The 14,245-nt window shown below is 50.5% G+C and overlaps 1 protein-coding gene across 1 annotated transcript in view; it reads left to right on the top strand.

Annotated features, from left to right (window-relative positions):
- SNAPC4 (small nuclear RNA activating complex polypeptide 4) overlaps nt 1–7,354 on the top strand; it is a 36,130-nt gene extending 28,776 nt beyond the window's left edge. Inside the window, exons 20-23 of the mRNA XM_081967191.1 lie at nt 888–995; nt 1,714–1,738; nt 3,057–4,711; nt 6,756–7,354. Coding sequence (XP_081823317.1) covers nt 888–995; nt 1,714–1,738; nt 3,057–4,711; nt 6,756–6,845 — 1,878 coding nt within the window. The 3' untranslated portion in view covers nt 6,846–7,354. The remainder of the gene's footprint in view (nt 1–887; nt 996–1,713; nt 1,739–3,056; nt 4,712–6,755) is intronic.
- The last annotated feature ends 6,891 nt before the right edge of the window (nt 7,355–14,245 follow it).

The raw sequence follows: 14,245 nt of genomic DNA, 5'->3' as shown, positions 1-14,245 counted from the left end.
TTGAATTAGAATAGAAATAGAATAGAAATAGAATAGAAATAGAATAGAATTAGAATAAAATAGAATAGAATAAGAATAGAATTAGGATTGAATTAGAATAGAAATAGAATAGAATTAGAATAGAAATAGAATAGAATTAGAATAGAAATAGAAAGAATTAGAATAAAATAGAATAGAATTAGAATAGAAATAGAATAGAATTAGAATAAAATAGAATAGAATTAGAATAGAAATAGAATAGAATTAGAATAAAATAGAATAGAATTAGAATAGAAATAGAATAAAATAGAATAGAATAAGAATAGAATTAGGATTGAATTAGAATAGAAATAGAATAGAATTAGAATAGAAATAGAATTAGAATGAGAATAGAAATGGAATAGAATAGAATAGAATAAGAATAGAAATAGGATAGAATTAGAATAGAAATAGAATAAAATAGAATAGAAATAGGATTGAATTAGAATAGAAATAGAATAGAATTAGAATAGAAATAGAATTAGAATAGAATAAGAATAGAATAGAAATAGAATAGAATTAGGATTGAATTAGGATTGAATTAGAATAAAATAGAATAGAAATAGAATAGAAATAGAATAGAAATAGAATAGAAATAGAATAGAAATAGAATAGAAATAGAATAGAAATAGAATAGAAATAGAATAGAAATAGAATAGAAATAGAATAGAAATAGAATAGAAATGTACACTAAATGGCATGCATTAAAAATGAAATTTCCTTGCATGCAGCTCTTTCAAGGGTCACCACCTCCAATTTTACACTAACATTGTCTGCACCGCCAGGCTTTTCTGAGGATGCTCTTCCTTTCTCGTCCGAGCCTTTTGCCTCACCAGAGACTGATCCCTCCCTCCCTCTCTTTCTCTCAGCTCCTTCACATCGACGTGGACGGCTGCATGAAGGTGATTCAGAAGAGGAAATCCCGGCAGCCGGAGCTGCTGAAGGCCATGGTTGCCCCTGTGGGCAACAACAAGCAGGTCTGGTCTCCTTTGCATCTCTTCTTTAAGACCAAGGGGGGGAGGGGGGGAGGACAGGCGGGATGAGATCCTTGTTAACGGGGAAGCCATGGAGAGCTGGAATCCCTGCTCACAGTTGGCTTCTTGGGCATCAGTGGGAAGGCCCTCACCTTCATCCTTGGGGGATTTTCTTCTTGGCAAAGCAAAAGAGGCGATATTAGGAGTCCTTCACTACAATTAGGGTGGATAGATTTTCTGGAAATCATAGAACGGAAATAGGTAGAGTGGTGTGGTAGGCCTAGAGGTGGAGCTCTCGCCTCATAATCCGGAGGCTGTGAGTTCGATCCTAGGTGGAGGCAGGTATTTCTCTCTCTCGGCACCATGAAAATATATCTGCTGAACAAAACTCTGCTCTGGCAACACGAAGGGCATCCGGCCAGTAAACACTCCGCTCCATTCAGTTGCCCCAGAGTCCACCCCGCAAGGGATTATGGGGTCGTTAAAAGATGATAATGATGATAGTTCAGAAATAGGTTCATAGCTTACTAAACAAATCCCCCAAGCAGAATGTTCTGCTTTTCAAGCACAAGGTCCCAGATCATTGCCTGCATTTTTAGTGTGGGAGAGTTTGCGGGAAAAGTCATTCTGGGATCGCTATTGCCCCTGAGTCCGTTAGATAACCATAGGGGCAGGGGAAGAGCCTGCCAGTCTCTGACGCCGATTCTCTTTTCCTTCGTAGCCCTCGTCGTCCCAGGATGCCAAAGGTGTGTGTCTCCTCCTGTTTTTGCTTCCAGTTTCTCGGCAGAACACGGGGTGGAGGGTGCTGATTCCCGGCCTACTTTGCAGACCTTGCCGGGTCCAAGTGCCAATCTTTGGGCATGCCAGGTCCAAGGAGCGCCGCCAGCCTGGGCGTAAGATGGGATACTGAGGACCTGTGCTCACATCTCAGGCTCCAAACTCCCCAGGCTGCTGTCAGAGGCCTTTCCTTGCACTGGATCTCACTGTGGCCCCTGCCTACCTGCTTCCCACCTATTTTCCCCCAATAGCAGGAGCAGGTGCCTGAAGGTGAAACTGAGCCAAGAGGATTCTAGTCAGAGGTGGTTATTCAGCAGGTTCTGACCAGTTCTGGAGAACCAGTGGTGGAAATTTTGAGTACCGTATTTTTCGGCGTATAAGACGCACCTTCCCCCCCCCCCCCCAAAAAAAAGAGGGTGAAAATCTTGGGTGCGTCTTATACACTGAATACAGCATTTTTTTGCCTCCTGAGACCCCGCCCCCTTTGCAGAAATGGACGTGCAGAGGGTTTGGGGGGCTTGTAGGGTGCTCCTGGGGGCTGGGGAGGGCAGAAATCGCCCTCCCCAGCCCCCAGGAGCACTCTACAAACTGCCTAAAGGCTATGCATGCTCTTTGTTTGGCAAAAAATTGGCCCGTTTTCTCAAAAAAATGGGTCTTTTTTTGCTCGTTTTTGCCCCCTCCGGGCCCCCAGGAGCACCCTACAAGCCTCCCCAAAGCCTATGCATGCTCCATTTTTCACAAAAAAAAGGAGGCATTCAGAGGGTTTGGAAGGTCTGCAGAGTGCAATTTTTTCAAAATAATGTTGCATCTTATACTCCAAAAAATACGGTAGTTCGGAGAACTGGTAAATACCAGCTCTGACTGGCCCCGCCCCCATCTATTCTCTGCCTCCCGAGTCCCAGCTGGTCGGGATGAATTGGGGATTTTGCAGTATCCTTCCCCTGCCACGCCTACCAAGCCACACCCACCAAGCCATGCCATGCCCACCAAATCACGCCCACAGAACCGGTAGTAAAAAATGTTGAATCCCACCACTGGTCCTACTCCAGGGGCTGGCTGAGATTCCAGAGCCAAAGGGCTGCCCCTTGGAGGATTGGGACTCTTTGAAGTCAGGGCCTGGCAGGTGATGGAAGGACAGAAGGCAAGGAGGAGAACCTTGGACTCTAACAGGATTGTGTCCTGTCTCAAATGGCACAGCTGGAGGGCTTTATGAAGCAGGTTTTGGGGGGTTTTTTTTGAGTGCCTGCAAAGATCCGAAGTTGGAGTTTCTGCTTTATTTCTGCCCAGCTCAGCCCGGCCTCCCATCGGCCAGCAGCCAGATCAACAAGAAGCTGATTCCCCTGAAGGCTAAAGAGGGGCCCATCCCCACCAACACATGGAAGGCCCGTTCGCCACCTGGCCCGGCCCCCAAGCTGAAAACCGTCTCGGAGCTGCTGCGGGAGAAGAGGCTGCGCGAGCAGACAGCCAGGAAGAGTGCCCAGAAGAGGGTCTTCCTCACCCCTCAGCTGCTCCTCTCTACCTCTGTCATGGTCCCACAAACAAGGGCTCCCGCCGCCCCATTGGCCAACTGCCCCCCTGCTCCCACGGCCAGCCAGGCGTCACCAAGGCCGCCTCCTGCGTCAGCTTCCATGCCCTTGGGGACATTGCCTGGAAGGGACTCAGCCCCTCCAACAGACCTGGCGGGGGGCTCTCAGGAGAGGACCCTTCCTTGCAATGGGGACAAGGACGAGGCCGCTAGAGAAGAAGGCAGAGACGCTGGCCAAGAGAGCTTTGTGCATCAGGGGGATCCTAAAGTGGCCGGAACGCCTGCGGGGACTCTTGCTAACGTGAACTCCATCCCGGGAGATGCTCTTTGCCCCTCTCCGGCCTCTGGTGCTTTACCCCACCTGGTAGCTTCCCACTCTCAGCCCAGTGCAGTTGTCCAACCCACCCTGCCCATCAGCTGGGTGCTGACCCCTCAAGGCCTTCTCCCGGTCACCCTGCTGAGTATCCCCAGTCACGAAAAGCCACTGGCCAGTGGCTCTGCTACTCCGCCAAATCCCAGCCAGCCTGCGGAGACCTCGGCCAAGATCCCAATCCCAACTATGGGAGCTCCGGTGGTGGAGGGACCTCCCTTTCCTTCTGGCTGCCCACAGAGCGATGCAGGCACTCGGCTGACGGATGTTCCCCCTCTTCCTCCTCCACCGCTTCTTGGGAACTCCACAGAACCGGGGTGCCCTCCGTCCCCTGCTGGTGCCGGGGCACCTTCCTTGCTTTGCAGTGTCTTCAGAGGGACTGCCACCAGCACCCCCAATTCAGAGGCTTTGCCCCCGCCCCATCCCAATCAAGGCCCAGCCACGCTGGAGGTCCCCTCTGACCCAGCCCCACAGGCCTGCCCCATGCGATGCCCACCCCAGGAGGGCGCAGCCTGTCCCCTTTCCCGTCTCCTTTCCCTAGAAGCAGAGCCGGCAGTGAAGGCATGGGCCAAGGAGAGCCGGGAGGCCAGGGCTCCCTCACTGAGAAGGGGCCTTCCGTATCTGCCCCCGTTTCTGTGCAGCTTGAAAACCCTCTCGGGGTTGCTGCTAAATAAATCTTCCCTGGAGCAGAGCGCTGCCTCTCTTCTGGACCACGAAGGGCGGCGGGAAGAGGCCGGCCAGCCAGACCTGGAGGCCTTGAGGGACATGGTGCGCCACAAGCTCCAGGACAACCCTGCCTATCGGCTCCTGAGAGAACGGTTCATGGCGGCCTTTAGTTTCCCAGCTGCTCTGGCCGCGCTGCCCCCTCCCAGGGTGGCCACGACCCTCTCGGGGGGCAGGTGGTGGGAGAGCAGCCAGGGAGAAGAGTCCAGCTCGTCTTTGGAAGAGGAGGAGGAAGAAGAGGAGGAGGAGGAAGCTGAGGGAGAACCCCGAGAAGCAACCAGAGATGGCCCTACTGAGATAAGGGAGGCCAGCGAGGAACTAGAGGTAATCTTGGTGGTGGGAATCCTTAAAAGAGAGATTTTAGTGCTTTTTTCTAAGTAGACCTGTGGTATCTTACTACAAGTAACACAATTTAAGAGCCATGGTAGAACAGTGGTTAGACTGCAGTATTGCAGGCTACTTCTGCTGATTGCTGGCTGCCTGCAATTTGGCAGTTCAATTCTGACCGGCTCAAGGTTGACTCAGCCTTCCATCCTTCCAAGGTGAGTAAAATGAGGACCCAGATTGTTGGGGGCAATAAGCTGACCCTGTAAACTGCTTAGAGAGGGCTATAAAGCATTGTAAAGCGGGATATAAGTGCTATTGCTATTTATGGCCGCACCCAGGGGTGAAATCCATCAGGTTCTGGAGAACCGGTAGCGGAAATTTTGAGTACTTCAGAGAATCAGCAAATACCACCTCTGGCTGGTCCCAGAGTGGGGAGGGAATGGGGATTTTGCAGTATCCTTCCTCTGCCACGCCCACAGTACTGGTAGTAAAGAAAAATTGAATTTCACCACTGGCCGCACCTATAAATTGACCCTGGGTGTAAAACAAGGAATCAAACCTCGACGAAGAAAACAACATAATTAATACAAATCAACAGCTACAAGCAGCATCTCGGAGATCTTTAAAACAATGTGTTTGTAAATAGTAAAAAGAACTGCAGAACAATAACAAGAACTCAATTTGGCAGCCCAGCCAAAATTGTCCAAAGATCGATCAAGATTGTAGGCCCTTCCGCAAGGCCGAGAGGGCTGAAGGCACCTGGACCTTAGCAGGTTCCTGTACCACACAGACAGGTGTTGTGATGTAGAAGGGAGAACGGCTGGGTACCCCAAAATGATGCTGCTTAATTAATAGGGGGATTGCAGAGAGTGCCCAACCCTTCATTCATTCTGGGGTGAGCAAAAGCAAATGGCAGACAGGTGGTCCTGCAAGTAACCTGATGAATCTTGACAGACTTGAACCCTGGGCCCTATCGAACAAAATGAAACCCAAGGTAGGGAAAAGTAAAGTCTTGCACTTAGGCAAGAACAACCAAAAGGACGCATGTAGACTGGGTGAAACCAGGCTTAATAGCGGGAACTGGCAGAGGGATCTTGGAGTCTTAGTGGACAACTAAATAGGAGCCCAAAAAGCCGATGCAATCCTAAATTGCATTAACAAGAGGGATTCAATCAAGATCAAGGGAGGTACTAAGACCACTCTATGAAGCCTTAGTAAGGCCACACCTAGAATACCGTATCCAGTTTTGGTCACCACACTATAAAAAAGAGGTTGAGACTCTAGAAAGAGTGCAGAGTAACCAACAGGGTGAGGGGACTGGAGGCTAAAACATACTATATTAGAACAACCACGGACCTCCGCTCCTTCCGCAAGAAGTTCAAAACCCACCTGTTGAATCTAGCCGGCCTGGCCTAACTCCAGCTCTCCCACCTCAGTCTGTATTTTAAAATTTTACAGGTTGGTCTTAAAGCTAAGTTTTTAATTTTTATAAATTTGTACAGGGGTTTAAAGTTTAATCCGGTTTTAATTATATTTATTGTTATCTGTATGGTTTTTAATCTGGCACCTGTACACTGCCCCGAGTCCCTTCGGGGAGAGGGGGCGGTCTAGAAATAAAATGAAATAAAATAAATAATAAATAAATACAATGAACGGTTGCAGGAACTGGGCCTGGCTAGTCTAGGGAAGAGAAGGACCAGAAGAGACAGGAGAGCATCTTCCAATATTTGGAGGGTATATCGGGACCTTCTGGGTACGATAACATCTGGGTGTGGGTGTGGGTGGGTGTGAACCTTCCATGTTTCTTGGTGACCAAGAAAAGAAATATCCAATAGTAAAATTCTCAACCTTGGCTCTGCCACTTGGGGAAATCCTGAGAGTTGAATCCATTCGTCAGGAATTGGCGGGGGAGGGAGACTGAAACCGCACAGAGAATGCTGGTTTGTGGAGCAAAGGATGCAGGCAATAGGCCAGGCCCAGGAATCTGTCTCTGTCTACAGTTGGTCTTAGGTTGCATCTGTGAATCTTTTCGTCTTTTCAGGAGCCTGGAACGGATGTCGACTCAGACCACAGCAGCCCAGACAGGGTCCGAAGAAGCCGGCGTCTCCACAAAAGGGGGGTCCCTCTTTGACGGCGGCAGCCCCTTCGGTTCCATTATTCTCTTTTTTTCCTAAACCCAAGCATGTGTTTCTGGGGACCCCGGCGATTGCCCTCTGGACTCCGTTGTCCCTGCGTTTGGCCCGGAGATGAAACCTCAAAGCCGAGTCTTTTGGGTGGCAAAATTCTATCTCTTGTCATCTTTGCCACTGGGTAGATTTTTGACAATTAGGAGCAGCATCTCCTGTCTTAGGATGCGGGCAAATGGCCTTCCTTCCTTCTCAAGCAGCCTTCCCCAGTCTGGCGTAACCACACACTGCGGCTTCCAGAATTCCGCAGCTGGCATGGTCAACACTGGTAATTCTGGGACTTTGGAGGATGGAAACATGTGGAAGTTGGCATGAGTCCTGGACGTCCAGTTGCATTGTGAACATCGCACCGTCTGGCAAATGAACGCCCTTTTTGCTCTTGTTTGTGGCAGCGGGACTGTCCCAACGTGCTAGATCTGGTGCTAAGCCATGATAAAGGTTTGTTTTGTTGGGGCATGTTGCTTTATGTGTTTTGTTAACCAAAGGGTGGAACCAAGCGCTTTGTGAGTACAGCTGAGACACCGTTCTGTAAAATATAGGATTTTTTTTCCTACAGCTTCTTCCAAGCTTCCTTCTCCCTGAGCTGCTTCTTCCAAGGAGACCATTTGCACCAACTCCCGGGGATACTCCAGCCCTGTGATGGGAGTGACCTTCAAGGAAAGGAGCAGCAGGAAGTTACTGGCAGTTGCTACGTTGACTTATAGGGGTCCTTGAAGGAAGCTATGTGGGTTATACGGAGCACGATGTGAAGCAAAGTTATGCTTCTAAGACAGGGAATTAACCCCGTTGAATCCCTGTGTAGACTTGTGTGCGAGAAGGCAAACGGGCTCCCGAAATTGGAATAGCAACTGCAGATTATTACTTGTTCTGGAGATTTCCATTTGTTCTTAACAGTTTTTCACATTCCACACATTTATAAACGTTCTTCTCTGTGAGTTTGTATTTACTGAGACCTACACATCATTATTGAAACATATATTTCAGGCATGTTTGCAGTTTTCTTTAATACTAATAGAGGTAGCTGCCCTCCGTAGAGCACTCAATCCACACTCCCAAGGTTTCATCGGGTTTTATTTCATGCGTATTCTTTGGTGTATTTTCAGATTTTCATTTTGAAGGAAGCTCTTTTCACGTTCAAGGAATTAACCCAGTTTTTTGCATGTATTCTTCTGATTTTTTTTTCAGATTTTCATTTCTAATGAAGTTCTTTCCACACTCCAGACATTCAAAGGGTTTTTCTCCCAAGGGAACTGCTTGATGTCGATCAAGATTTCTGCTGTTGTAGTAACCCTTTCCACACACCAAGCATTGATACGGTTTTTTCCCCTGTATGGATCCGTTGATGTCGCCGGAGGTTTCCACTGTCAGTAAAACTCTTTCCGCATTCCAGGCGTTTATAGGTGTTTCTCCTGAATGGATGAGTTGATGTCTTAAAAGGCTGCTCTTCTGGCTGAAGCATTTCCCACACTTTGGGCATTTGTGTACATTTTCTCCTGAATGGATGGGTATAAAGGTTTGCCAGCCGACTGAAGATCTGTCCACACTCCAGGCATTTATACGATTCTTTGCCTGTGTGAGTTCTTAGATGGCTTTTGAGATTTGCCTTTCTTTTGAAGGAATGTTCACATACTGTGCATTTATATTGCTTTTCTTCTGAGGGAATTATTTCATAGGTACAAAGGTTTCCCCTCTTACCGAAGGTCTTTCCATACATGAAGAATTTAGATGGTTTTTCTCCCAAATGTATTCTATGATAGTTTACAAGAGGTTCATTTGTTCTGCAGGAGTTTTCACATTTTGTGCATTCATATTTCTTTTCTCCCTTGTGGATTGTTTGGTGATTTCTGAGTTCTGTCCGGTACAAAGGACATCTCTGCTGTTCCCACCTCTTCCTCCTTCTCCGTGCATCTCCCTCCTGACTCCCCACTTTTATGGAGTTGTCCACCCACTATTAAGCTCTTTCCACACTGAAGGAATTTGTAGGGCTTTTTTCCCCGAGTGAATTTTTTGGTGTCAACTGAGGTGTCCTTTCTGACAGAAGCTTTTTCCACACTTCAGGCATTTCTGTGGTTTTTCTCCTGAATGGATCCTTTGATGTCTGTAAAAGTTTCTCAAAGAACTGAAGCTCTTTCCACACTCCAAGCATGTATGAGGTTTTTCTCCCAAGTGGATCCTTTGATGTTTATAAAGGCTGCTCCTCCGATTGAAGCTCTTTCCATACTTCATACATTTATAAGGTTTTTCTCCCATGTGGATTCTCAGATGGTCTTTGAGGTTTTCTTTTGTTTTGAAGGATTTCTCACATTCTGGGCATTTAGGTTTCTCTTTTAAGTGGATTATTTAATGTACATAAAGCTTTTCTTTCTGACTGAAGCTTTTTCCACATTCCAGGCATTTGTGCAATTTCTCTCCCTCCTGGATCCTTGGGGATTCCCAAGTCTTCTACCTGTTACAAAGGACTCTCCACCCTCCAGGCCCGTCTTGTGGTCTCCGCCCATTTCCTTCTCTCCGCAGCTCCTCCAGAGAGCCCCCTTTCCCAGGGTCCCGCTTGGCTCTTCCCTCTTGCAGCCCTGGACGTCCAGGCCTTCCCCCCCCAGTCTCCTGGGGAAGTTGTGCCAGGAGAGGGCAGGGCTGCTCTGCAGAGCCTCCTCTCAGGCAGTGTTTCTTTCCTTCCTCTGTCCTGAAGGGGCGAAAGAAAGAAGTGTGTCATGACTTTGTCCCCTTCCCCGGAGGACGGTCCCAAGTCTGCCCGGGGAGGAAGGCAAAAGCCTCCGCCTCTCACAGGCCTTCTGGGCAGGTCAATACTGGCATAGCCTCCACTTCTCTGTCTGCCCACCAGATCAGGCCTCGGGCTCCGGGAGGGACCCTCTCTGACTGTGACTCCCAGGATCCCCTGCGCCCTATCTCAGTTGCAGAAGGTCGAATGAGCAGCAGTGAAGCAAATTTCAGAGTTGGCTGAGAGGTCATATAAAATTTACACAAAGCGAGGTAAGAAAGACGCAGAGTTTGAGTTTGAGTTTATTAAATTTATAAACCGCCCCCTCTCCCCGCAGGGACTCGGGGCGGTGTACAGACATCGCATATATAAAACAACAAAGCACAACACGAAAACCCAGACAAACAACGTAAACATACAGTCTGTATATTAGCCCAAACTAATTAATAGTTAAAAACAATCTAAAACCAATTAAAACCCCAAAATTTAAATTTTAAAAAGCCATCCAGGAAGGTCAGTAATAAATGTTACTTATGATTATAAATAGGCCAGGCTGGCTAGTCGGAACAGGTGGGTCTTGAGTTTCTTACGGAAGGAGCGGAGATCAACGGTAGTTCTAATATCGGGGGGGGGGGTCGTTCCAGAGGGTTGGGCCCATCACAGAGAAGGCCCTATTCCTAGGCACCGCCCGCCCGCATTGCTTAGCGGAACGTACCCGGAGGAGTCCCGCTCTGTGACAGCGGATTGGTCGCAGGGATGTATGGGGTAGGATGCGATCCCGCAGGTAACTATGTCCCGTGCAAAGAAAGCAGGAAAAGCCAAGCGAAAGGCTATCCTGTCAGCACAGGTTCTCAAGTGAAAGCATTGATAAGAGGGAGGAGGCAGAGGTGATTGTAGAAAAAAGTAACCAAGGAGAGGCAGATGGAACAGCATAGAGAAGGTGGCAGAGGAGAGCCAAGAACAAAGAGGGCTGATGGAGACCAGGGTGCTCTTGTAAAAGGAAGGGAAAATAACACGAATTTCCCCAACGCAAGACATCAACAGCCTGGAACTGCTGATCAGGAGTCGACCTCATGGGGACCAGAGAAACTTTTGAAGTTAGGAACACCTTCCCCAAAGAAGCACTGATTGAGATGACTAGTGAGGAGAAGCCCTGTTTGATAGATAGTGGACATGGCAATGTCCCAATTCTTCAAGGGATACCCCCACCCGAGCGACCCAGCACTCTGCTTGCAGTCGTTTTAAGGACAGGGATAGGAGCACTCATCAAGTGAATTGACAGTGACCAGGTCATCTCTGGTCCTTCTTACACTCAAGAGACTCAACATGGAATTCATTTGAAATTCTTCCTCCCCCTTCAATCTCTGGACTGCATAATCCCATCTCTACATCCCACTTAATGGTTTCCTTCTTTAAGATCAGCTCTAAATTCCTTTACAGTCTTCCAGGGCTATTCCCAGGGTCCCAGACCTGAGTTTGACTGCTTTCGGTCAACCACTAAGAGGTAGTAAAATTGTTCTCTGTCATGTGTTCAAACGTTCCCCTTCCCGGGGCGCATAGAGTAGCAATTGGTAAAACTTGGCTAAGTCTCTAACGCTGCATCAAAAAGCTTTTTGGAGGGAAGGGTTGAATCTGGTAATAGGAAACTACCAGAAAGGAAGCAGCTTTGGACACTGCAACACATCTGCCTGCCTTGGCTTCTTGCCTACCAGCTGTGTTGGGACAGATGTGTTCCAGGGAAGACAGAAAGGCCGAGATGCCAGTGGCTTCTTCCAGGAAAAGGAGGCAGAGGGGTGTAGACCAACCCTGCTGAGCGATACATTGAAATACAACACTATTCACTGGCTGAATTAAATTTGCGAGGGAGATATAGGAATGTACACTGAATACAGTTGAACTCACATCCCTGGCACAATTTGCAAGAGGTGCAGCCCTTCTAAGAAAACATGCGATGACGCAAAACAATTTTAAAACAATTGGTGATGTGATGCCAGTTAAACTATTGAGGCAAGAGAGAATAGGGCAAACATTGAACAAACCATAAGAACAAGGGAAATAGTAAAATGGTCCTTTTACTGAAGCAACAGTAAAGCTCAACCAATAGTAACCGTGGTTGTTGTTTTTACATTTGAGGGGCTGCCCTACCTCGCAGGGGTGATTACTGGGGAAACGGAGAAACCATGATCCTCTTCCACAATGAAGCCCAGGAAAAGACGCACCTGGGGGGAGAAGGGCCCTTTTGATGGCTCCCCAGGTGTTTTCCCACCAGATGCGACCCCTGGGAAGGGAAGCCCCCACGGCTGCATTTCCATGGCCTGCTCAGCTTGGCTGGTGTCAGGTTAACTTTCCTTGCAGTCAGCCTGTGAAACAAGCCGGGTCTCAGGATGTGCAAAGCCAGGAGTGGGAAGCATGTTGTGTGACTGGGGCCTCTGGTCCCACCGAGTCCTTTCAGGCATGTATGGCTCAGTTCACCTCCTTTCCAGTGGACGCCCTGGGCAAAGATGTCTCCCTCGGCTTCCCTACTTCTTCTGCCGACTGCAAGGATGGCATGGAGGGCTACTCTCCCTGCTGCTCCCCCTCCCTCCTGCTTCAAAGACAGAGCCCCCCCCTCCACTGCTTCCACTCGTGGGCCTCTGTCTCGCCAAGAGCCACATTGCATTTAATGTGAATCCCCCCTTACATGTGAAGAGCTGCCAGGAATCCTTATGGCCTTTGCAAGCCACTCTTCCCATTGACCTCCAAGGTTAAAGACTTATGGAGGGGCTCCATCAGGATCGCCTCCCAGCCGAGGAGGAGCTGCAGTGCAAGAGAGCAGCAGGACCAGGAGCCCCACCAGCCTTTGGGGAGACGCATCAACCAGGAAAAGCCCCCCAAGGCGGTGGGGGCCCTCCAGCCCCGGGCCTCTCTTCCTGGGGAGGGAGGTAGAGCGTGGGGGGGGCGCTGGGGGAGGGGTACAAGGGGTCTTCCTGGAGGCCAGAAGAGGCTGAGGGACCACATATTAAGGGGGGGGGTCCGGGAGAGGATTCTGCCCCCCCCGCAGATTCGCAAAGGGGTCTTTGGGGTCTCAGGAGCTGCAGGGAGGAGCCCCCCAAATTTCCCCCCTCCGTCTTGCCTGGGGAGGGACTCCGGGAGAGGAGGGGAGAAGGGGGGGAGATCAAAGGGAGGCCCCTCCCCGCGCCTAACTTCCGGACGGGGGCAAAGAAACCTTCGGCACTGCGCAGGCGTCCGCTGAAGGAAGGCGGAAGGTGATTGGTCGCTTTTGAGAGGACGGCGACTGGCAGGAGGACTCCTTGGGGCGGTCCCTCAAAAGGAAGTGACGAAACTTCTGGAGAAAAAAGGGCGTGAAGGCTCAACTTCCGGAAGCGAAACGGGCAACGAGGGAGCTGCCGGAATCGGCGAGAGGGGAGCGCGGATTATTCAGGTTTGGCGCAGGGGATGCTGGGAGTCGCAGACTCTGAGATTAACTCGGTGAAAGGAGCCCTGGGAGCCCGAGGCCTAGTCTGACGAAGGGGCGGGCGAGGAAGGACCGTGATAGGCGGAGGCTTCGGCCTGGGCCTCTCCTGCGGGGAAAGGGACGCAGCTGTGACGCGGCTCTTTCTCTCCCCTGCAGGAGGACGGAGGAGCCCGGCGGGGGAAGGAAGGGGCTTCCACCGGGAGACGGCGGGGAACGGCCTGGAGGCTCCGGGGCAGCAGGCGGCATGAGCCCAGTAGGACCCCAGGAAAGGCGGCTGCCTGGAGGGCGATGCGGGGAGGAGGAATATGAGTGCCGAAGAGGAGCTGCAGTGCAAGAGAGCAGCAGGACCAGGAGCCCCTCCAGCCTTTAGTGAGACGCATTAACCAGGAAAAGCCCCCCAAGGCGGTGGGGGGCCTCCAGCCCCGGGCCTCTCTTCCTGGGGAGGGGGAGGCGCTCGGGGAGCGGCTGCAAGGGGCCTTCCTGGAGGCCAGAAGAGGATGAGGGTCCACATATTAAAGGGGGGGTCCTGGAGGAGATTCTGCCCCCCCAGTAGATTTGCAAAGGGGTGTTTGGGGGCTCAGCAGCTGCAGAGAGAAGCCCCCCCCCCAAATCCTCCCTCGCCTTGCCTGGGGAGATACCCCTGGTGGGGGAGGGGAGAAGGGGGAAGAAGATCAAAGGGAGCCCCCCCTCCCCTCCAGACGGGAGCATAGTAAACTTCGGCACTACGCAGGCGCCCTCTATCTTGACGGAAGGCGGAAGCCGATTGGTCGCTCTGGGGAGGACGGCGATTGGCAGGATGAATCTTAGGAGCGGTTCCGCCAAAGGAACAGGCGGAAATTCTACAGAAAAAGCGTGAATCCACCACTTCCGGAAGCGAAACGGGCAACGAGGGAGCTGCCTGAATTGCGACAGAGGAGCCCGGATGATGCAGGTTTGGTGCAGGGGATGCTGGGAGTTGCAGTCCAGGAGGGTCTCTCCCGGTGAAAGGAGGCCTGGCAGCCCGAGGCCTAGTCTGACGGAGGGGCGGGTGGGGAAGGACCGTGAGAGGCGGAGGCTTCGGCCTGGCCATCTCCTGCGGGGAAGGGGACGCACCTGTGACACGGCTCTTTCTCTCTCCCCTGCAGGAGGACGGAGGAGCCCGGTGGGGGAAGGAAGGAAGGAAGCGCCTCGTAACA

Source organism: Natrix helvetica, assembly GCF_964273705.1.
Source record: "Natrix helvetica genome assembly, chromosome: 15".
Classification (NCBI taxonomy): Eukaryota; Metazoa; Chordata; class Lepidosauria; order Squamata; family Natricidae; genus Natrix; species Natrix helvetica.
This window is presented reverse-complemented; position numbering and strand designations above follow the sequence as displayed.